At 40.5% G+C, this 24,803-nt stretch overlaps 2 protein-coding genes across 3 annotated transcripts; both read left to right on the top strand.

Annotated features, from left to right (window-relative positions):
* Positions 1-3,094: 3,094 nt before the first annotated feature.
* On the top strand, positions 3,095-5,230 carry LOC145435773 (uncharacterized). The gene has a single exon (XM_080313047.1). The coding sequence runs from the start codon at positions 3,341-3,343 to the stop codon at positions 5,099-5,101; it is 1,761 nt and encodes a 586-aa protein (XP_080169173.1). The 5' UTR covers positions 3,095-3,340; the 3' UTR covers positions 5,102-5,230.
* LOC145435774 (uncharacterized) lies at positions 5,183-13,012 on the top strand. Of its 2 annotated transcripts, XM_080313049.1 has the most exons (9): positions 5,183-5,336; positions 5,395-5,515; positions 5,571-5,702; positions 5,825-5,962; positions 6,296-6,433; positions 7,512-7,855; positions 10,941-11,103; positions 11,872-11,975; positions 12,554-13,012. In XM_080313049.1, exons 1-9 carry the CDS (start codon positions 5,322-5,324, stop codon positions 12,611-12,613), a joined length of 1,215 nt encoding a protein of 404 aa, XP_080169175.1. In that variant the 5' UTR covers positions 5,183-5,321; the 3' UTR covers positions 12,614-13,012. The 2 variants fall into 2 exon arrangements, with proteins under 2 accessions (XP_080169175.1, XP_080169176.1); XM_080313050.1 differs by lacking the exon at positions 5,825-5,962.
* Positions 13,013-24,803: the final 11,791 nt, after the last annotated feature.

The following is a 24,803-nucleotide window of genomic DNA, read 5'->3' as shown; positions in this document are numbered from 1 at the left end:
ACGAGTGTCAGCCGAAAATATCCGGGTTCATTTCAATATGAATATACTATTCAATTGTATATTGAAGTTCTGTACCACAAAGAAGCTGTTCAAATCTAATAATTGTATACAATGGCAGCCGAGGCCAGCATAGCGGTAAAAATAAAAAAACTTCGCCCGCAAGGGCGCAGTCAAGGGCTTCCGCGAATGGATCCACCAAATTCTTTGTCGACATTTAAAGAGAATGCATTATAAGTCAATTATTTTATGTTGTGCTTGTCAGGTCTCAATAGCAATTTAATGTAATGAAGGCCTAATTGGGCAAAATTTTTGTCAAATTACAATTACAATTACAATTACACAAAATAAAAATGCTTCATCAATTACAATTACATTACAATTATATTGAAAAATGTAATAATTACATTCAGCTCAATTACAAATTACAATTGATCCAACTCTGCCTAAGATAGCAATATGCTGGTGGGAGTATTTCCAATTTAGGAATAATTATCTTCCAGAATCAATAACTGGATCTAATCCCGCTATTCTTGCGCAAGTTGTGCAGTATGTGTTTGACCCAAGAGAACTGAAATGTTTCCAACTATTCTTTGTTGATTGACTGAGTTGGTGTATATTTATTTTTCTAGGATTAGCTTTATTGCGCAATGTCTGGGAAAAAAGAAAGCTGGCATCTATTGCAATAGTATCCTATCAAAAAAATCTAGAAGAGAACGATCGCAGACACATCATCTGAGGAAGCCATTATGGTAGCCTATTGAAGCTGCCTACTCTGGGGCAAGTTCTGCAGCAGTGTGTGCCACACGTGACGGCATTCATCTGCGAAATATGAACCAGGGCGCAGTAGATTAGGTAAACGGTTTTTGGTTACTGGCTAGCATAAAGACCATCAAGAAAGTCAATTGTCATCTATTTCAATAGTATCAAAGAAAACTAGAAGATTACGGTCGCAGACACAACATTTCCTAGTTCGGCCATCTGAGGAAACATTACGGGATCGAAGATGCCTACTCTTATGAAAGTTATGCAGCATATGTTACACCTAAAAGAGCATTCATATGCGAAAAATGAACCAGTAAAGTTACCCATCCAGGGCGTAGGAGAAGAAGTAATAGGTTTTTGGTTCCTGGCTGCCACAAAGATCATCACACAAGTCAATGCCATTGAAAGATTATAGACAGTATGAAAACAGAAAACAAATGGCTGTCACTAAAGGAATCTGCAGGACAGCAACATGTATCAAGAAAACAAAGCGACTTTGAAGCCAAGCCGAGTAAGCTATGGGCATAGGATCGACAATTGAAGCAAGTACACTTCTTTCCGGCGATAACAAACGTGAATACATAACATTTTATCAGGATCAAAGGGGTCTGTGATTAGCAACGATTGGTGGCAAAGATACAGTGTTGAAAGTGAAAACCATGCAACAAAAAGACCGACCATGAGTGCGAGAGAGTGCACCAGCATCAAGTAGCGAAAGCGAATTTACAGAGAGCTCATCTATATATTCGCAGGTAGCTGACACTTCCCACAGCAGTGATTTCAAATTGGTGCTATCGACATCGGGTCATTCCTTTAAATTTGTGACTCTAAAAGCGCCTGTAAACCTATTCAACGACAAAGACCTATGCGAGGTTTTTGATCGCTTGAAAGTCAGCGATATTGCTGCTACCATGGTAACTGCAGCACTGATTAAAGCTTGCGATGGTGACCCTAATGAATTTCATCTTTCGAGATCTGGAACACGTCGACGACGCATTGCAAATCGTTTTAAAAGTTCTGAGTCAATTTTTGAAAAAATAGCAAACTATCCACCACTGTGATGGAAAGTTCACTAGGAGTCGTTTAGGACAGCAATTTGAGGCCTTGGCCGTGCTGGAATCGTCTACGTATTCCAACGCATTTGTGAAGGGCAAACTTCTTGGCATTCGAACTCTGGAGAGTGCTACAGGAAAAGCACTGGCTGATCCGTCATTTGAACCGCTGGAACTTTATCATTTAACAAAAATGTCAGAACTCTTGTGTTTGATACAACATCCTCAAACAATGGAAAAAACGTAGGTGCGGTTCTGTTACTTGAAGAATTGATAAACAGGAAAGTTTTCTACAGTGCTTGTCGCCATCATATTCATCAACTAGTCATCCGGGAGGTATGGAAGTGAAGTGTGTGTTTGGATAGGCGACCACAGGCCCTGAAAACACAGATTTTATGACCTTCCAATAAGTGGAAAGATATTGATCAATTACGAAGGTCTAAAACACTTCAGTTTGATGAAGGCAGCTTGTTGGCGATGAAAGCTGAAGAGGCAAAGCAAGAAATAATTCCACTGATTAAGCCATATAATGGAAAGCAGAAAGAAGTCTTGATACGAGATGACTACAAAGAATGTGTAACAGCCCAGCAAACACCCGATCTCCCACGGACTTACGGGTACGTCCATAATTATTCCCAGTCGTCCCACGTCCTATTTTTAGTGGCTGAGGACTTGCTCAGTAAGTCACAAATTGACGTCCAATTATGTAACTCCAGGTGACTACCAGAGGAAGTAACTTTAAGAATGCTCCTGTGCCTGTCACCAATGACGACTCCAGTGGATGTCATCATGATGCGGTATCTGGATGCCATACACATAGGAGTTGGTCAGGATATCCCTATTAGGATATCGCCTGATTGATTTTTTTCTAATGTGGAATCAATGCGAAATAAAAGTTTTCTGAATGCACTAGCTCATGATACACGTGAAATCCCCTGGAATGGAACCTTGAGAGCAATATCAATATGGAAATGACTTTTTCCATCTCACAGAACTTCACAAGCCCGGTTATAGATCATCGTGGCCGCAATCTGTTAAAGCGAGGTCTGATATAATAATGTATGATGTCTTTGGAACCACACCATTTTATTATAGAGTATCTCATCCTCTGTAATTTAATGATGATGTGAATCTTCTGTGCGATCAGTAAGATCGGTACGATCTTGAGAAATTCAATCAACCAAAACACTATTGCAACACAATCTTCTTTCTTCTGTCCGGTGACGTAATCGGTCGCACATGGTTCATGGTTGATCTTGAGCATACGTGTTTACGGTAATGGTAATGGCGGATCGACTGGAATATCAGAGGGAATGGATTAGAAGGAAACGTTTGCGCCGTAGATTGTGCGAGGCTGCTGTCGTCAGTTCGCAGGATGCAGGTAGTGTACTGCCATCGTCTTTAGAGCAAGGGAGCTCGCTATTTGAACACGATTTCAATGCTGCCGAAGCCTCACCATTACCTGACGATGAAAGTGACTGTGATTCTAGCACGTCTTCGTATCGTGTACGGATGACGTAGATGATATGTATCCTGAGCTCGTACAGAACGACAATTTTTGCTATACTGGTGACACCACCAGTGCCCTTCTAGATGAAGAAAACACGCAATTATTAAAGTCGTATTTGGCGCAGTGGGCCTCATCTTGCAATGTTCCACAAGCAACGACAGACTATTTACTAAATATCCTTAGAAAATTTGGACATGACTTGCTCAAGACTGCAAGATCGTTGCAGCAAACAAGACGACATGTGGATTTGAAGCATATATCATCCATGGGTTATCATTATCTAGGTATAGCTGCAGAATTGAAAAATGCACTGCGATGTTACTCTGAAGAAATATTACAAACAACAAATGAGCTACATTTGTCCCTGAACATCGATGGCCTACCACTTTTTAAGAGCTCTAGAGTTACTCTCTGGCCTGTGCTTGGTAGCATAATTAATCTTGAACCTGAAATAGTGTTTCCCATAGCACTAACTTGTGGTTCATCAAAACCTCAAGACCTAAAATTTCTTGAGGAAACGGTGGGTGAATTGAAAATTCTCATGCAAAATGGCTTATTGATTGGTGAAAAACCATATTCCATCATTTTGTCATGTATTGTGTGCGACGCCCCTGCAAAATCAATGGCAAAAGCTATTAAAAACCATACAGGCTATTCGAGCTGTGATCGGTGTGTTATTAGAAGCAAGTCTTTGCATCGCAGAATGACATTTGCTGACAGCACAGCGCTTCCTCTGAGAACAGATTCATCTTTCCGAGAGCAAACTGACCCTGACCACCATCGTGGCTATTCACCTTTCTGTGAATTGCGAGCAGACATGGTCAATTTATTTATGGTCGACTATATGCATTGCGTGTGCCTTGGTGTAATGAAACGATTACTTCTGCGGTGGATTCGTGGTGAGAAAACCACCACTAAACATGTGCCTTTTAAAAGACCGTCGCTATCTGCTCACCAGGTTCAAATCATTAGTGAGCGATTACTAGCATTGAAAACACACCTTCCAAAAATTTTTGCGAGAAAGCCAAGGAGTCTGGTGGAAGTTGACCGCTGGAAGGCTACCGAGTTACGCCAATTCCTTTTGTATACAGGCAAAATTGTCCTTAGTGGGATCTTGCGTGAAGATCTTTATGAACACTTTTTGACGTTGAATGTTGCAATTTGTATTCTTGTGTCTAAACATGAAACCGAGCAATTGGCGGAATTCGCCCATAAACTTCTGACTTCTTTCGTGAAGAAATGTTCAGAACTGGATGGTGAAATGTTCCCTGTATATAATGTACACATGTTAATGCATTTGTCGAAAGATGCTATTGTATTCGGCGGACTGGATAAATGTTTTGCTTTTCGTTTTGAAAATTACATGCAACATATATTGAAGCATGTAAGATCCGGTAAAAACCCGCTATCGCAAAATGTGAAACGTCACAAAGAATCCGTAACCATCCCTTTTGTAAATGATAAACAATCACTGAAGAACTTGACATCAGAAAGGCCTAACAATGCTTACGTACTTGAAAATGGAGATTTGTGCGAAATTTTGGAAATTCCTGTTGATTCTGTTGCCCCAGAACTAAAATGTCGTGTCTTTACTTCAAAATTTCCCCTATTCCAGTCACCTTGTACGTCAAACTTGATTGGTGCCTATACAACCAGTTTCCATGTGGCAACAATCAAACGCATCCCGTCAAGTCTTTTAGCATCCAGGGCTATTTTGCTCGAACTTGGAAATAGTAAGATTGTGTTTTTAAGCATTGCGCATGAATTTTTCTATTGAATGTGTGTGTTCAATCTGTGCCTAAAGATTGGTTGCAATTATAGGTTGTGAATATTTATATCACTATTTGACTGACCTATTTTCCGTGAACAGGGAAGAGGCATACCTGTGTAAATCATGTTTTTTTTAGGAGTCTACATATGGATAGTACCAGAAAAAATATTTTGTAGTAGTTTTCACTTCCGAGAGAGCTGCGGCTATCGTTCATCATTCGTGGATAATGCTGTCAGATCATGTAAGTTTGCTGTTATGAACTATCTCATTGGTAATTGCATCTCTTAATGACAATTAAGGGAGAACAGCAATGTTTTTGGCCGACAAGCAATCCCCGATCTAAAGCTCGAAATGGAGTTCCGCCTAATCAGCCACCAGAAAATTGGTCGAAACATTGTATAAGAATACTATATAGAACAGGTATGTTCTACTATCAAAGTGCCAGGAATGGATTGGTAGGCGCAGTATTTTCCAGACTCGTGGGAAAAGGCCGATTCGAAAGTGCAAGAAGCTCTGTATACAAGTAATGTGGACACAGACTCGGATATCGGCACAAAACGAAGAGTTAAAGCGCCTGCGCGATTTGTGGAACAGAGTTCTGATTCTGGTGACTAGAACAAAATAATCCGAATTAGTGTCACGAGTCAGACTTCATTTGTGTATTATGAAAATTTGTGATCTGAAATTTTGTACAACAACTGTTCAACTGACACTCTGGTGTTATTACAGATGTAGATACCAACACAGTACCGAAAGGCTATGCTGGTAAAGATTTAGATCACCTTGCGGCACCTCGTCGGAAACAGACCAGCAGAAAGAAACCTAACCGTGGGGTCACAGTTGAAAAACTAATGAGTTCTGGCGAAGGTTGGCATCCTTCTCTAACTATTACAGTTGTTTGGATGTTGTTGAAGTAAATGTCAATCTTCTATTAGTTCAATCACTTGTCACATCGTACCTTCGCAACTCTATGTTGGGAAGAGTGTAATCACATTGGCGTGGACATTAGATGTCATTAGCTGTAATTACTACATTGCAACAAAACAATGAACATGATCATATTCCTACTACTTCCAGATTGTATTTTAACAATTTCATAAAGAATTGAAATGACGAGTCGATTTAATTTCCATTGAACATCATACTTGCGTACAAGCTATATATGATTCAACGCAATTGAGGTATTTCAATTCATTGCAGAGGAAGATGCGAACAAAGGACCTAAACGCTCAGCTGATGAAGATTTGCGCAACTTTGAGCCATCTCCTCGTGTGAAAAAGATTAGAGCACAGAAAACTTCATGTCAAGCTAGACACAAAGAGAAAATCTCTGGTCGAGGTTGGGATCCGTCTTTTCTGATTATTGCAGCTGTTCATATTGATTTTATGCTCCAAATGAACGCAAGTGATATGTCTTCTTGGCTATCCCAATACAGAAAACCAGTCACATGTATGTCTAAATCAGGGGTCACCAACTCAAAACGGGTCGCGGGCCACTTTTCAAATTTCGTAGCGGCCGCGGGCCGCATGAATTCAATATCGATATAGAGTAGGCAACCACGTTTTAAAACTCTATGTCAGTACAACGCTGTGCTACCTAACACAGTCGATGAGCATAGTGATCACAAAAGAAGTAACATTTTATTAAAGTAATAAAAATATAACAGAATATCACCGTCATCAATTTCATTTTATTTTGAGCTCTGAGCTGTGCACGATACCTTGAAACGCTTTTTGGGGCTAGCGATATACGCTACTATAGATGAAAGACCATCTTCACGTAAAGCTTGATCTTGTGATGAAGCCCTAAGCCAGTGGTTCTGAAACCTTTTTAGACATGTCCCGCTTTATGATACTGAAAATTGTCGTCCCCCCTTATTGTCACATCACAAAATACATCCATAGAGCTAGCAATCCGAACGGATAGTTTAATGGTATGTATGGTTATGAATGTTGATGACATAATTCTATAATATGAATTTTGGACTACACACAGAGCAATAACTATCACTATGAACTCTAGGCAAATCGCGCGGAGCGCGAACAAATTTTCAGTTGACTGCAGCTCCGCACCCCCTTCATATGCCTTCACGCCCCCACAAGGCGACACGCCCCACAGTTTCAGAACCACTGCCCTAAGCCGTTTTCTAAGCGTCTCGGTCTTGGCAGTATTTCGGCCATTGCAGGTCAATTTAAACAAAATGTTTTCTTAGCTTTCTTCCGAAATCTCAAATCAAGTCGCGGGCCGCAAAATATGACCTCGTGGGCCGCATGCGGCCCGCGGGCCGCGTGTTGGTGACCCCTGGTCTAAATGATGTATCTGAAAGTAGTAGGTTAAGTGGTAAGTTGTTATGATTCACCAAGTTGATATGCATAAGACTGGTTATATAGCGTATGACACAATTTGATTTTTTCAGATTACGATATGGGTCTCAGCTCGAGTCGTGATGCCACCAAGACAGAAAATCTATTCAAGCAACTGGATTTCATTCGTGAAGACATCCATGGTGTTTCTCGAAACATTGATGGCTTACGTGTAGACGTCGACAGTCTACGTCGGCAAATGAAGAGTAATGAAACACTTCTGCTACAATGCAGGCAGAAAGTAGAAAATTACGAACGCAGAAGTCCTGGTTCTGGTTCGTATAACCAAACTCGAATAAGGATCGATGAGATTCTTTCCGAGCCCTTTCAAGATAGCGAGGATCTGGAATCATTCATGAATGAGCGATTGAACGCGGAGAAAAGGAGGTCTGAAATGGTAAGGGAATGTGTACCAGTAGTTGTCGAGAAGTTTTGCAGCTTGTGACACACTTGGATAATATTTAACAATCCCGACGTACTTGAAAGGATTGGCATTGCAACACTATGACGCATTATTTATTTCTCTTAATCCAAGTACGCTATCATTGACAACACGGCATATATGATTTCATCAAAAACCTTTTGCATATGGACTTTTCGGAGTGCAGAACGTATATATTGCAGCAAACAATACGTTCATGGTGGAACATCTCTACGCGCCGGGAATCTTTCATTAGTGTTCTGTCATTCGGTTGTTTTACAGCTGATTTTGTGGGTGTGTACCGTTGTTTACTGCCGTTTGCGACTCCTTGTACTTGTCATTACTACGTCACAATGACTTAATTCTTACTATATTTCAAACTTGGTTAACCTCATACTAGTGTTAGCGTTGAAGCTGCAACAGCTCATGAAACATAATGAACCAATACGACCGGAGCTGAACAGGGAACACCTAGCAAACTCTACTCGTAAATCCGTGCAGAAGTTGGTGCTATCAAGCTTTGGTCCAGTTATAAACGTTGCCAAATTTATTCCACTCTGAGCTTCTTGACCGGCTCTCTAGTTGATAAGCTTCTAGTCCAGTGGTTCTCAACCTTTTTATCTTCGCGGACCCCTTTCGGAACGTCACGGACCCCGCGGACCCCCACCAAGTTTTACTTCAAATCGTGAAATCGTCATCTCTGATTTGTGCAATAGGCCTAAACAAGCAGGAATGGGCGACTTAATATGATACTGCAAACTACCTACTAAAAGACGGACCTACTGGGCTCGTTCACTTTCGGACCAAAAACACATTTTCTCCGTAAGGCTGTAGTCAGTTTGGTCCGAAAGTGAACGAGCCCCGTCCTGGTCCGGTTTCGTCAAATCCCGATTTGATTATTACGCTTCAAGTACTTCGGATAGGCGACTATCTTACCCGTCAATCTATTCGATACACACTGACATAGGTCTGTTTCATAACTGAAAGTAATGGAACTACTGTGGTGCAATTACTTGAAAGTTGGGATGTAGATGAAGCCATACGAGCAAGTCTAGTATAGCTAGCATCGGATTATCTATCGAACATTCGTATTATTTGAATATGTGAGTGGCGGTAATAAACTTCAATATTGCTTTCAGATCTACATTGATCGCAGTGGAATTTATAACTCCTACACTTTTCGTGTGCGCCTTATCAAGAGTTAACGGCGCAGGAATGATTGCTAAATGTAGATATGCTTCCCATCTGTCTCTGTCTCTAAAATTGACCAATCCTTATTTATGCCGGCAGGAGTAGTTTCCATACAATCTTAAAATTGTCCATTAATATATAGGCTACCGCTAATTGTCCGTGTATATTATAATTTGATTTTCTGTGGTGTCTTTATTATGATTACCGGTACAGCTGATTTGCCTAGCGTTCCGTTTTATTATTGCATTGTTACGCCACACTTTGCCAATTTAGCTTTCGTTTGGATCTCTTTCCATAATCTAATCATGCTTCATATTGAGCCGAATAGGCACACGAAAAGTCTTCGAGTTACTAAATTTTACTGCAATGAATCTATTCTGAAAGCAATATTAGTATTTTGTCGACTATTTGTGCTTCTACTGCAAATCGTGTTAATAATGACGGATTTTGCCCAACGTTAGGACATTTTCTAAAGCGACCTTATGATTCCAATTTCATAAAGATCGATTAATTCATTCGTTTCAAAATCATGGGTGTATGACTGATTTTCCAATTCGAGGGGAGGGGTGGGTGCAGTGTAGTCTATTCCCTTACGCATTGCTGGACAATGCAAAATCATCAGATTATATGTACCTGTCCTAATTTTTCACAAATACAGTCTTCAATTTGAAAAGTTCAATTTCTCGGCTTTTCAGTTTGCGCAAATATGGTTCAGCTGCGGAGAGAAATTATTGTATCAAAAGACCTTCAATCTCGATCAAACTTGCCTCCAAACTAGACGTAGGCGTGTTCTACGTGGGAGAATCATAGAATTCGGAGTAAGACTCTTAATTTGCTAGTTAATAGTTGTTTTTTTATGAAATCTGATGGTCCTATGGACATTTCATGAAGCATTATTTGGAGTGTACAAGAACTCCTTGAAGAAACAGGCTTTCCAGCGTACCAGCCAAGAATACCATACAAGAATTCCCTCCTTTTGTCCAATGAATTATTCTGAGAAACCAAAATTAACGTATCATAGAAAGAATAGTACATTGAAGTCATACACGAAATTGTGAGAAGAATTGTGATAAATAGTCAAAAAATGACTTTTCTTGAAAATAAGATCATACTATTCATGTAGAGCTCGGGTTGACTTCTATTATTTCAAATCGAATTCTGCAACTGCATTTCTTGAAATATATGTGGTCGTGTCTTGAAAATTTGCGCCTTCGATTTGATATGAACGAGTGCCGAAAATCCATTTGCACAAATATATGTGGTGGCGAATGTAATAATAGCACATAACGCTTCCGACGACGCATATGGGTATAATCGCAACAAATATGGCACCAAAATTGACAAACGCATTTTTAAATGAATATATACCGTCAAGCCTGGTCTTGTCCATCCAGCATTCTATCTTGAAGTTATCATGGAAAAAAAGGCTATGTATATCACAGGAGAGAAACGATTTTTGTAAACATTTCGAAGTCACCGTGATTGACCTTACTCATCCAACTTTTTTTCCACAATTCCCAACAAAACATTTCTAAACAGCAAAATGTTTGTATCAGTAGGCTAATGGCAATTACCATGAGTCTGCACAGTGTAGCATATTTCATCTCAGATGGCCATTCTGTTAATGTGAGCTCTGTAGTTTTATTAGTAATGAAGCGAAGCTGCCTCGTGATTTTCTGAATTTAAAACAAAATTAGTTTATCAATTATTTTGAGGCTTCGCGGACCCCCTGAAAATGCTTCGCGGACCCCCGGTTGAGAACCGCTGTTCTAGTCCCTTAATTTTGTTTTGCAAGCTGTTGTAGCTTCCTAACCTCGACTGTTGACAGTGTGACTTCGCTTCAAACATGCTGATTGCTTCAATTTTCTAGGTATCGGCAATGTCTTCAATTGGAGGGGTAAACTTGAATCAAACAGTTAGAAGAATATATTACCGAGTGGGAACCGACACTGTGTGGCAAGATTACTGCCACCTGGGATTCAACCGTGAAAAGAAGGCATGGATCGAGCGGTCCATGTATAAAATGATTTACTGTGAGTGAACGATACATAACTAATTGGGATATCGATTAAACCAAGGGTCCTCAAACCTGTCGGGCGTAAGATATACCTTATGTATACTATTAGATCAGAGGTGGGCAACCTGCGTCAGTACGGCCTCATGCGGACGTAGAAGAGAATTTGTGCGGCTGTCGACGCCTAATTTAATTAGTATGTGTCGGCTGCCGTTGACATGCAAATTGGAATTTCGAATTCACTTCCGAATTTTCGAGAGATTTAAAGTAATCTTGAAATTTTCTTCGCTCTCCGGGCAATTCAACAAGACTTAATTTTCGATTTCAATGCGACAGCGCCCTTCTCAATCTGTGCCGGAATGGGAGTCGTCAAGAAATAACAATTCATTCGCGGCTCTGAATAGTTTTCGCGCTCCGCGTGACAATATGCAGTTCCGGCAACTACTGATAACATTGCCACTCGCAATTTCGGTGCGTACAATAGGCCATTGTGAAAAGTAGAAGAGTCCGGAGTTCACCGGGAATGGATATGGACAGTTGACCATTTTGCGTCCAGATCGTTCATTGCGGTTATGCCCTTAAAAGCGCCTTAGGCTGCAAAAGTAATCGAAATGCGGCCATGATTAGCAAAAAGGTTGCTCACCGCTGTGTTAGATGATGTGCTCTTTTTGACATGACGATAAATGCAATGGTGGTCAGTGGATGCAATTTTTAAGACCATCGCCAAGGGGGGTCGCGTGTCAAAATAGATTGAGAACCGATGGATTAACCGATAATCTCTTTTCAGCTGCCTGCTGCAAAATCCACTCTTCAGCAACACAAGCAGAATATGAAGCCGCCGTAAATTCTCTGTTGCGCCATGCCCCGGAAAAAGTAAAGAAGAAGTTGAAGGTATGCATCAATTAACCTCGTATTAAAACCAGATGGTGTCAAAATAGTAATCGTTGGTACTCAAGTAGAAGTAATGTCATTGGTTTTCTCCTAATCATAACTAGCGATTAACATGGTAAAGTCGACTCTGCTTGAATCGTAGACCAGGTAACCGCTTTATTCGGCCAAATTACTGTTCAGGAATTGAAAATTGCATGTAAAAAACTCTAGTCAATTTTACGAAATAGAGCGAAACCAAATTGCAAATGAAGCAGAGTCAAATCTATATCCAAACTGAAGTTGAAGTATAATTAGCGAGTACTCAAGTTTAATTAGTATTAACATAAATTTCTATCAAGTATAAGTTAGTGATTTCCAAGTCATGAATAAATCATTTCTAGTGGAAGTTGATTAGTACTCGCGTAGTTTAAGAAAGGTCTTCGTCGAACAGGTGTAGATGTAAGTTAGTTTTATGTAGACGTGTAAGTAATACGCATCTATAGTGACCTATGTTTAGCGCTTTCCAAAGCATAGTACATCTACTTTAAGTGGAAGTAGACAACGTGAAGAATCCGCTGACACTGCTGTATATATTTCAGGCACAAGCATCGAGAAGAAATGAATTGTTGCAGCCACTCATGATTGCTGAAGAGCAATAGGCGCCCAACAAACGAGCGGTGCATTGTTTTCGTTCATGCTCATTTCAAGTTTTTTGCTATTTGTTATAGACCTGTGGTACTATTCTTTTATCCCGAGGCCGCGCAAACCTTCGAGTTTTCTCAGCAGTTGCTGTGTCTTGGGCACTTTTATTTATTTGATACTTTTTTACTTCAACTTTGTCATTAGTTCTAAGTGCTCCTTCCTCAAAGCAGTTGCTGTGCCTTGAATTACTGTGACACCTTGTATCATTTAAATACTAGTGATTTTTTCTTACGTTGGGTGTTTGTTGTCACTAGTTTCCAGTTTTCCTAGCATTTGCTTTTGTTTTTCTGTGATTATCCTGTGCTTTCTTTTTTGCCAGTTTCATTACCACCCACCTAATATACGCATTGCCTGAGCTGATGTTGGATCCAATGTTGTCAGTCTTGAGGTATGAAATTCAGATGATCAAGTAGTGCTCCATATGGCTCTTGAGAACATGTACGTAGGGAGCCTCGTCACGTCTACAGCAGGTCAAAGAAGTCCATAGGGAGTCGCGGCAAGGCCGAAGTTAGTCAGACACATCCATAGGGAGTCGCGTCTCCTCCAGAGTAAGTCAGATGCGTCCGAGGGGTGTCACGACATGTCCACAATGGGAAATGTACGACTAACTGAGGAAGCATACAGGACGCCTCTAGTAGTCGACAAATCCACTCCAGGGAAGTAACACTGGGCGTCCTGCGTCTTTTCCGCAGGAAGTCAACTGGAAATCGGGTGTTTGCTGGGAGGCGCCTTGGCAATTTTATATGACCATTATGTTGATGCAAATGATTGCAGCAAATGCCAATCCTTGAACAATTTGGCAGAGGTATAGCTCTGAGTCTAATCTCTGACCCTGTCTCTGACTCAATGAGTATGGTTGCTTTGATTGGGTCGGAATCATGGTTTCTATTTGATGCTATACGTGTCGGAACATGATTGGTTGGGTCTTTCAGTTTCGGAATGGCATACTAATCCGCATTTTGTGACTGCTCAAAATTTGTGAGTAGTGTTGACGTAGCAGAGCGTTTGGTAAAATTGAATACCGACTTTTGATGCTTTAAAAACAGATGACAAAGAACAGCGGGCGAGCCTCTTACAAGCCGTGGAAGATCATGGGAACAGACATGCCGATTTCTCTAAAGCAACCATTTAATCCACCTGATTTAAGTAGTATTTGCCAAGTCAATCTATTTCTTTGCATTATTGTTTCGATTCCTTTGAACAATGTGATGTTTATAATGTGGCTGTGAGTGAATGATACATTTCCAGTTGTATTTTTGCACATGGTGATCCCGGAAATTGATGAAAAATCTCGGGTAGGGTGAGGAGTGGAGGATATGTGATCCAACTAAATGACTATCAGTCTTAGGCAGTTTTTAGTAGTTCTAAGGGAGTTTGGGACATGAAAATGGTGTCCTGAACAGACAATACTTTCTATAGTGAGATTATGTAGCACTCCAAACCGCAATAGCTGCATAAACCCAGCTTAAATATGACGTTTACTAGTCTAGTCCGAATGGCGACGCACACGGATGCAAGGGGTGAATTACTAAAAAAAAGTAGCTAGAATATGTTTTTATGGTATAAGGCATGGGAATCGGACTGAAAACCCCGGCTTTTTGAAAGTCGGTCAATTCTGAACAATCATAACATACAGTCACAGAAGTTTGACACTGGGAAGGACGTGTTGACACGATTTTGCAAGCAAACCCGTTTTCCCGCGAGTCTCGCTTGCTTTGAAATTTCTGTGCCTAACACACCCGACCCGGTGAAGGAAACATCGCTTATTGAGGGATGTGTACAGAGCAGGTTTCCTACAGACGGTATATTCGGTCTGTTGCAGGGTACGACATTAAAGACCCGCGATGAATTCCCGCTTCTTGGGCCAGTCGTGCTTGATCAAGCGATGAAAACGGCGTCTTATCCGACGGGGATCGCGATGGGTCAGTCACAAGGAGTCAATACTGATACGACCCCAACAGTCTGTCGCTTTTTTGCCATAATCCAACGGTCCGACTTTGTCGAAATATACGGTTCGATCATTTTTGTACATTATTCGGCATAGTAGGCTAATATAGGGTCGCAGCTGCGCACTTCGCACGCAGCCTGTGAGATGGGCTTCCCATTCTTGAGCGTAATAACTTCCGCTAAAATTTTTCTTTCGGAAATCCTTAAGTCACACCATTACCGCGAAATGGTCGCTATTTCTCTGACAGATGTGTTTTTCCGCGGTCCGAGAGCTGCGGATGCCGCAGACACCGCCCCGATTGCAATAATCTCGTCACAGTCTGCCGCAAATCCCAAGAGGCTTTCATCGTAGGGGTAGAAGACGGGATATTTGCTTAACGGAGCTAGCCATTCTCTATCCACAAACGCTTTGTGGGATATAAAAGGAGACTTTAGCGCAGGGCACATTCTAACCTTCGCGGTTCTGTAGTAACGCGCAGTGGCGGAAAACGCACGCAGGCATCCCGTATAATCGGGTTTCTTCGAATCATGGTGTCTCAATGAAGTGGCATGCGTGCGGCAATCAATACCATTTTAAGTACGGTTACAATCACGTGATTCCTGACATACCAACAACGCTGTAATCAATGATATACAACACCTGCTCTACTAAATATCAACCTACCAATCAATCAACTAAGATATAAATAAATTATGCAAATTATGTGAGAGCCATACTTGCAGGGTATGCGGTATATGCTGCAATGTACGTAATTTCGTAGTCGTCTACATGCCCATGGATGCATTTGACATGGGTGTCGGACTGTCGGCATAACATAACTGGTTGTAAATGTACGTATTATAATTATGTATCATAAATGACACCAGCCGTTGCATTACTAAATAGCCGACACAGGAGGATAACGGGTGCTACAGTTCATTAAGAGTGGACTTTGACCACTTTAATTATGTTTGTGGGGATGGTCATAATAGCCATCATTGATACTCAAGTACAAGTAGAATAGCTATTTATAAGTACGGAAAACGAAAAAATATTGTTAAGTAGAAGTTGCAGTAGCCAAATATTATGGCCGCTTGAGTAAGTGGTGCCAGTGCGCAAACGTTCTTGGTCCATATTAAATATGAAAGTAGCCTATGCTACCTTGATGACCACCTCTGGTTATCGGACTGTATGTAGACAACGTAGTGTTACGCCAAAATGACATCAATCCATAATGCCTGCCAAATTGTCCAAGATTCGTCTGTTGCCTAATGCCTATGTCGTCATATTGTGATCCAATAATACAAACTTAAGACGCCAAGCCACGCTTTCTATTGGGATGCTTTATTTCAGAGGTCTCAAACACGTGACCCGCTGGCCGCATGCGACCCGCGAGAGCATTTTGTGCGGCCCGCGACGGCATTTTGGAATTTCAAGTATTCGACAATATATTCCAGTGCCACATATCTTTTTAGATATAAAAACTTGAAGTTCAACCTAAAACTGCTATAAAAACACTGAAATCTCAACCAACTACACTATCACTTTTAAAAGCTACCATGCGGTAAAAGATCAGCTATTAAGTCACATTTCCAGTTCATGATGATAAAACATGACCCGTTGATGATTCGTGACTGAAAATTGTGATTTGGTTTTGTGCGATCTTTCGTATAATTACTAGATTTCGGATTGACTGGGTGATTTAAAAAAATGACTCGAGTTGAGTCAAGTCAAACGTTAAAATCGGAGAAGGACTTGCGACGCGGAACGGTGACTTGGCAATCCTACGGACGTAACAATCTATGAAACTGTCATGGGGAATAGTAATATATCGAAAGGTGGTAGCTTGCGTGGCGTAGGCTATATATAGCTATCTAATCAGGTCAGTATGGCAACCATTGGCATTATGTGACCCCCGTGACGTATAGTTGGTTACATGTTAAGTGTTGTCTGATATCTTCATCCATGTTATTAGTGGAGGCGAGTAATGTAGTAGTACGCTCCACTGCTGTAACACCAATGAATTCATGTGCGATTGGACATTTATATTCTTAACCAGGGTCAGTAGTCCCGTTCGGGGTACGAAGCACCACATCATGGAGTGCGGGATGCATTGTGGAATTAGGCCTATATGCTGGGGAATATTTTCTTGCCAATTGACTCAACTGGAAAATGGTCTTCGCTCCACGTGCGATTTTACGTGTATGGGCTTTGTAATTTCAATATAGGTACAATCGGATTGTGTTGAAAATGAACAGGGGCTACGAGAAATCTTATTGGAAGCACGAGGGGTACGATCGCTAAAGTTAAGAAACAATGCTATTACTATGGCTCAATAATGATTAGATACAAGTTGTTATTGATATGTTGCAATAATAATCGAAGGAAAAATCTGACGCTGATTTAATTTGACTTTGGCAATGACATAGTAACAATAGCCTACTTTTCACGACTATCCTAACCCGGATAAGGCTACACCGCTCAAATGCTCTGATATCAGATCAATCTTCAGTAGATTTTAAAACATTCTACATAAAATTGTGGCACGTCCAAGGTCCACTAGCTGCAATATTATAACCGACAGTCTGACGATGTCATGAGAAATGCTCCCTCTAATTTTTAATGCATCTGCCTAGGCTCACCAACTCACTGCGCAGACCCTTGGACAACAGTGCGTAACGACTAAAAAAAGGTCATCACTTCGGATTTTTTGTGCGCAACTTAGATTTTCTGTGCGCAGAGACCTTGTCAGCACTGCGCATTTGCGCACGTGCGCAGCTTAGGGAGAACATTGGTCATGATGCATCCTCTCGCGTAATGTCTATAACTCATTATTTGAATGAATGAGGCCCGGCAAAAAATCAATTTTATTCAAATATTTGAAAATATGACTTTTTCCATGTCAAGCGTGAATAGTACAATAGTAAATTACATATTCATGAAGTTTGGAATGCCTGTCTTCAAGCTCCCGTCAAATAAGGCCTACTTGGAAATTCTGCGTTGAATATCCCTATTATTGGTGGTGCGGCCCGCGGCGTCATCAAAACTAAGAAATTGGCCTTCGAGAACATTTGAGTTTGAGACCTCTGCTCTAGGAATTGCGTAGAGCAACCTAGAACCATAAGAAGTCTCGTCAAATATCACCGAATCAAGATTAATAGATAATTTTGGTCATAATGTTCATAAATGACTATGCGTCAATTAAAGCCAGGTCTTGAGAGCTATACATGAACAGTCCCAGGCGAGAATACTAATTAATTCGCGCCAATCCGGTGTATTGATTTTAGCATGATGAGTGTGTGAATAAATGATATAGTTATTCTGTTCAATTGAGTTTACCTCAGTTAATTAAAATTTCGTTAAATGGGGATTGGTAGCAGTTTCGAATTTGACAGCTGGCGACGTGAATATCTCCATGTGTAAAATGAGCGCAGTTAAAACTTTATCATAAATAACAAATTCCATCATTGTTGGTGGATAGTAAACTTGCTGTGATAGGTATTGGCGTCAGTGTAGCACTACTACGTTTGCGCACGAATATACGTTTTGTTATCCATTTCAGACAAAAATATGAAATCTCCAGATTTTCAGCATTGCATTATCATTCGGTAACCACCGACATGTATGACCGCCAACATCTTGGCTGTTTTAAGTCACCCTTTGCGCCGATCACCTGCTGACGAGGAACCTAGACCAGGCTTCGTCATTCAGGTAGGATATGTGGAGTCGACTCGAACGCACAACCCATCGGTGTTGTAGATGTGGATTTCACACTATCTCGCCTCATGAACAACGGTAATTTTTTAAATTCTTCGGGGTAATTAAAATCGAGGCACTCAGCAAAAATCGTTTGATTTTTACTAGGATATATATAATAATAAATGTAGCTTGAATACATTCCAATTTATCGATATGAAGGGGGCCCCCAAAAGATTTCGCGAATCAACATAAATGATGGAGTATTTTTTTTTTTTGGATATTTGGGCAACACTTTTTCAAAGTTTATTCGCGCTACGCGACATTTGATGTTGTCAAATATCTTGATTATGGGGTACCTTCTCGCAAGGAAAAAATAAGCATGAATAATAGAAAGGGGCATTTCTGTGTTGGCCATTACCGCGGTAAGGGGCTCCAAGACATATTTAGTTTCTGGTCATTTTAAATGCGACTCCGAGAACTGTGTCATAACGATCGACAGCTAGAAATCTCTGGCCAAAAAGAACTGTCCTTATGCTAGCCCAGGGGTTCTCAAAGGGTGGGCCATGGCCCACTGGTGGGCCACAGGAGCATTTGAGGTGGGCCACAGAGCTATTTGGAATATTGTAGAACTTGTGAAAATTTGGTTACATTTGTTATGTTGTTCGCTCATACATATTATCAAATTATACGTAGGCTTCCTTGAGCTTTTCATCCGAATCTGATGGGACGTAGTGGCACGTATTTAGTCATAATGTACAAGTCGAAAATGGGAGGGGACACGGTGGCTTTTATCCAGCGGCGACGACAACCTGCGGCTAACGGCAACGAAAATAATTTCGATTATATATTAACTTGAAGTTAGTGATGAAGTGACCAAGTATTCCAGCAGGGTCGTGTGTCGTGTGCCATCGAAAAGGGTGTGCATTAAATTAGGACAGAAGTGTATTTCATGTAGATTTGCGGTGCCTTGGCAGGTCGTATTATTGCTATATCAAAATAGCCATAATCGCAATTTATTAATAATTATCAACTTCCTATCGAAGTAAACGGCACCACCGCAACTAATCGTAATGTATTGAGGATTTGGCGCAGCACATTAATGGTTGGAGTCGGTTTAAAATTTCCGGTCTTGAAATCATTGTACATAATGTAAGAGTCACATGAAATTATTGTATCATTGGATTGAATGTTCTGACATCGCAACTTCAGTAGATACAGGACATACTATATGTAGGCCTACATTGTACAGCTTGAACATTAAAATATTCTTCCTACACATCTGTGCACTGCTGCACCTAAAAATCACAATTGGGAGGGAGCTCAAAGGACCCAAATTTCCTTGGTTGGTCGTTTGTTTGTTGGAGGAGATTTATTCAACTTGAAAATTTCCGTCGCGCTTCGCGCGATTTCAATAATATGAAGGTCGACATTTGTAATGATCAGTTACAGAAAATGCACATATTTTAGAGAAATAGGCATATCGGCGCCAGCGATGACCACGCCTTGAACGGGACTATGACTTTAGGATAAGAGGTGGGCCACAGAACATTTTCGAACCGGAAAATGGGCCACGAGCAAAGAACGGCTGAGAACCCCTGTGCTAGCCGAAAACTTCGATGTGTATAGCGGTCTTCAAAAATGACTTATGTTCTCAAATCGTACAGGCTACTTGATAAAATTGTTAGGTTACCTAATTTAAGCCTACGCACCAAATTTGGTTCAATTCCAACCAGTAGCCGCATTACTACAGGAGAAGAACGTTTCTATTTATTATATAAAAATCAATAACAAAAAAATTGAAAATTTTCTGTTCACCCAATGAAAGTGTTAGGTTGTCTATAGAAACGATCTTCACCAAATTTGGTTCAATTCCAACTAGTGGAAGTGGAGTTATTGCCGTCGAAAAATAGTATTTACGATAAACAGAAGGCCGAACAGGGGCGCTGTTAATGAATGAATAAATATTCATTCTTCATATCCTCCGTTACTATCACAGAATCTGTGAGCACAGATGGCTGATGAATATTTTTCTTCGAAGTTATCAGATGGAACTGTAATGTCTCATCATCAGCAGAATAGACATATTCAGCAGGGAGATGCTCTTTTTGGAACTTTTCATTCAAAGAGAAAAAATCAACCACACATTCTTGATGAATACACTTTTGATTGCATTTTTATCTGCGAGCGTTTTCTCTAAAGTGACAAGCAGAGGTATCGGACTCGAGGTTGTTAGATATTTGGGCAAAGTTGGGAGATATGAGTAACAGGAGCAGCCGTGGGACGTAATCTAGACTGCTTGCCACATGATAAATGTTCCAAATCATCATCCGAAAAGTGAAGCCGGCAAACTCTTTGTTTACATGAAGCGACCAAATCATTTCTTGGATTTCCTATAATTTATTTTCTCCGCATAATAGGAGCACTTGGAAAGCTATAGCACAAAACAACATTGCTGCCTTCTGATTCGTATATTTTATTTCTATAACCAGTTCTACATCTAGGAACATACCATTTATAACCCATTTTTATACAGTAGCACAAAGGTCTCAAACACGCGGCCCGCGAGAACATTTTGTGCGGCCCGCGACGGCACTTTGGAATTTCAAGTATTCGACGATATATTCTAGTGCTACTTATCTATTTTTAGATACAAGAACTTAAAGTATACCGTATCAAGCGTGAATAGTTGGCCTCCAATAGTAAATTACATTTTCACGATGTTCACGTATGCCTGTCTGCCAGGTCCCGTCATATAAGGCCTACTTATAATTATACATTGAATACCCTTACTATTGAGGCTGGAGCCCGCGGCGTCATCAATAACTAGGAAATTGGCCCGCGAGCACATTTGAGTTTGAGACCTCTGCATAGCATTTACATTATAGTGCTACAATAAAATGTTGCAATGAACATTATCAGCGTCATTGCGCGAAATCACACCATATAAGACTTCACCGTACATACCTGATCTAAAATGACACGACAACTAAACATATGAACTTCACAAACCTACACCAGGTAGTGTAAATCGTACATGCACCTATACACTTCGCAAAGCTACACCAAGATCCAGGAAATTCTGCAACTTGCAGGCATGTGCTTCACTTCTGACGGCTGATCGTGTATGAACAGACCTGATCACACATGTAAACAAAAGAAACAAAAGCTCAACACCGATCGCGGAAATCATACAAAAGACAAGCACTTCCTTTGCTTCTGACAGTTGATCGCGTATACGAGTGAGCCGGCTTCGGGTCACTGTGGATGACGTCACGCGCTTCGTCACCCATCCCGAAGTTCTAGAAATCCGTGGGAAATTTTATCTAAACTCCCTCCGTAGTCGCGCGAAGCGTCGACAATATTGACTGTTTCATATATTACTATCAAATATTTACCCACTCTTAGCCCACGCGATCATGTCAAACGATAGAGCTGACGGAGGGGGTGTCTTTTAAAATTTTGGGCACAAAATGGATGGTGATGCATCTTCCGGTTTTTATTAATCAGTTTTTTGCATGCTGTTATTTTTTTACCTCCCATCAGGATTGTAAGCATAGTCGAAATATATATTGGAATCGGCCAAACGTACCTGAAAAACCATCATTCGTGAGACGCACACTATTCCTACTTGGTGTTTCTTGGTGGGAATCATCATTTTCCTCTGCGGTTTGCATTTATACGGTGGGACTTATATTAAACTAATATATTAAAAAAGAAAAATCTAAGCCGCCATGAATCAAGTTTAAAATACCTCAAAGCAGGGCTTTAATGACCCCAGTCACGATTTTCTGATGACTCGACTTGACTCGAGTCATTTTCTCAAATTACGGAAATGACTCGTCTCGACCCTAATCAATTTGTGTATTGACTAGACTTAGACTCGAGTTATTGCGCATGACTCGAACCAAGTCATATGACCCGAGACGCAGACGGTCAAGATCGACATTTTACTGTAATTTGGAAGAATTGTGAAGTAACCACACAATTGGCATTTCGTCTATTGATACTGGTACATGAAAATGCGACCAGAAATTGCTAAAAGTGAGGAAAATTAGTATATTATAAATGCGCACCGTTCGATATTACCAAACAGAGTTAAAAACAGTTGGTGTAGCAAGACTTTTTCGGGAAATTGAACAGAAAACACAATGACTTGGACTCGAGTCCTAATACCATGACTCGGACTTGACCCTTTGCTGGCTGACTTGACTCGGTGGTGAATTGAAAATGACTCGACTTGATTCGGGTCAAAATTACAAAAGTGTGAGATTGACTTATCACTCGGAGCTTTGGGACTTGGTTACAGCCCTTGTTTGTTTGTTTTTGAGGTATTGATAAATTCGTCGACTACTATTGTCATTTGCACCAGGTCAATTTTCAACATTTTTACTCCGCAGCTTTCGACGTGAAGCACGGCTCACTTCTTGGCTTTTATGAGTCACCGCTGACATATATGACACGGATGATACAACGAGGAGGAGCCTGGATAAACCTCCAATCCTTAGATAGGAAGTCTAAAGCCGACCTCGCTCGGACTCGAACCCACAACGCATTGGTGTTGCAGCCGCGGATTATACCACTGCGCTATCTCGCCACTTGATTACAACCCTGCCTCAAAGACTTGAGAACCAATTCGTCAATTCGAATTGCATATTGAAAGTCGCCAACACACGCTAATTTAAATATGTGTTGAGTGCCCCATAATAATTGTTTAACATCCTACGACTGCAGGTTGGCCTCCTCTGGCCTGTCGAAATGAGCAAGGCTGCAACGTCTTTGAAATGCTAAATACTAATCAGGGCTCGATGTAACCGGACCACCATATAGTCCAGTGGTTCTCAAACGCGACCCTCTGGCTACGCTCCAGCAATGAAGTACACTGGGCTAATTATAAGCATCTCGCAGAAAGTACCAATTCAATATTTCTGAGCTCTTGTGGTGGTTTCCTGAAGAATCATTATAGACAGATATCGCAATCGGAACTCACAAAAGAAACCAATATGTCCATTACCAGCGTTTAAATAAGAAGAAACATGTTCTTATGATATCACAAAAAGATTCTAACTTACAAGCTACATTCCCCTACCTACGGCCTGAACATATCGTATGACATTGCACATCTGGTCACCATGTTTTGAAGCATATGCTTGCATGTTTAATGCGATAGCTAGTCATCGGTCCATTTTAATTAGGATCTGGTACACCCCTGTAGTCTTACACCCCATCTTAGTGGTACACCCTTTTGGTAACCTAGGGTGTATGATACAAACGGTTGAAGAGCCCTGGTATATATGATTGCCGTTAGGAATATTTCCTCAATGGATATTCTAATCAACCGTAAATAGTTTATGCGCCGCTTCTAAATCCTCCGATGTTGGTTTCTATATGCGCAGGGCCTGTATAATCGCTGATCGTTGTCTTTCGAAAATTCCCAAGGACCAACGTTTATTATTTATCGATCAAAATGTATAACCGATCCGAAATAGAATCATTGAGTCGCAGCAAAAAACACCAAACAAAAATGGTCGAGGAACGTTTTATACAACCGCGTCCGAAATACGTCGTGGTAAAGTATATTACTAATAATTAAATTTCGAAAATAAATCACCCGATGGAATTTCGATCATCACTGACTTGCGTGAAATAAATGAAAATCGACATCAATATATTGCTTTACCTGCAACGCTGAAAAAGAAATTATTTTCTTTCATTTTTTACTGAATACAAGTCTATATAGGTTTTCCACTCATAATGGTTGAGATTAGCTAATCCCACCGTGAATGAATAGAGCAAGCTCACACATAAATCTTTTTATACGGGAATGTATCATCTAAAAAAAGTTATTAGCCTAAACAGCTACCGGCAATCGCCAATCATAAATTCGACTGACACATGAAAATGTCAATACTGGCAATCAAAACAACATCTATGATACGATATCAGACCTCGTAAGTTGTTGCTAGGTAGATGAAATGCAAAACCTAACGAATTTTTCATTAATTTTCCTGAATATTTTCAAGATTATATCTTCAGACTTTCATGGACAGCACTAACAGTTGCCATACGACGTAGTTTCCTTACCTCCACATCAGAGGTGCACAAATACATTTGGTCATGATTACTACTCTGATCTTCTCAAATGAACATCAATAAAAGTATAGACACTGATCGTAAGCGATATCAATCCTACACGAGTCAATATTTACAATCAAGTTGCATTGAAAACAGTATCTTAGAATTGCCAATGCAAACGACTTGCCATATTATACATGACAGTTTGTATGCATACTAATGTATACCAAAGTCGAAATACGTATACAATAGAGTATTTTGCCATTGTAAGATGAGATTCCTGTAAAATATTTGGAATTCTCTCATTTGAAAGGAAGCTTCAAGAATTCGCGTTTCAGCTCAATCCTTGTCTACGAAGTCTCCTCTGTTTCCTTCAATCACGTTCAGTTCCAAGGCGTCGACTTGGGCTGGAGGTATATCTGCAGAGGAACCTAATGACCAATATTTCT

This window comes from Botryllus schlosseri, chromosome 3 (assembly GCF_051294905.1).
Source record: "Botryllus schlosseri isolate E-star chromosome 3, Bs_hap1, whole genome shotgun sequence".
NCBI lineage: Eukaryota > Metazoa > Chordata > Ascidiacea > Stolidobranchia > Styelidae > Botryllus > Botryllus schlosseri.
The sequence above is the reverse complement of the archived record's forward strand: the minus strand, read 5'-3'. Positions and strand labels throughout refer to the sequence as shown.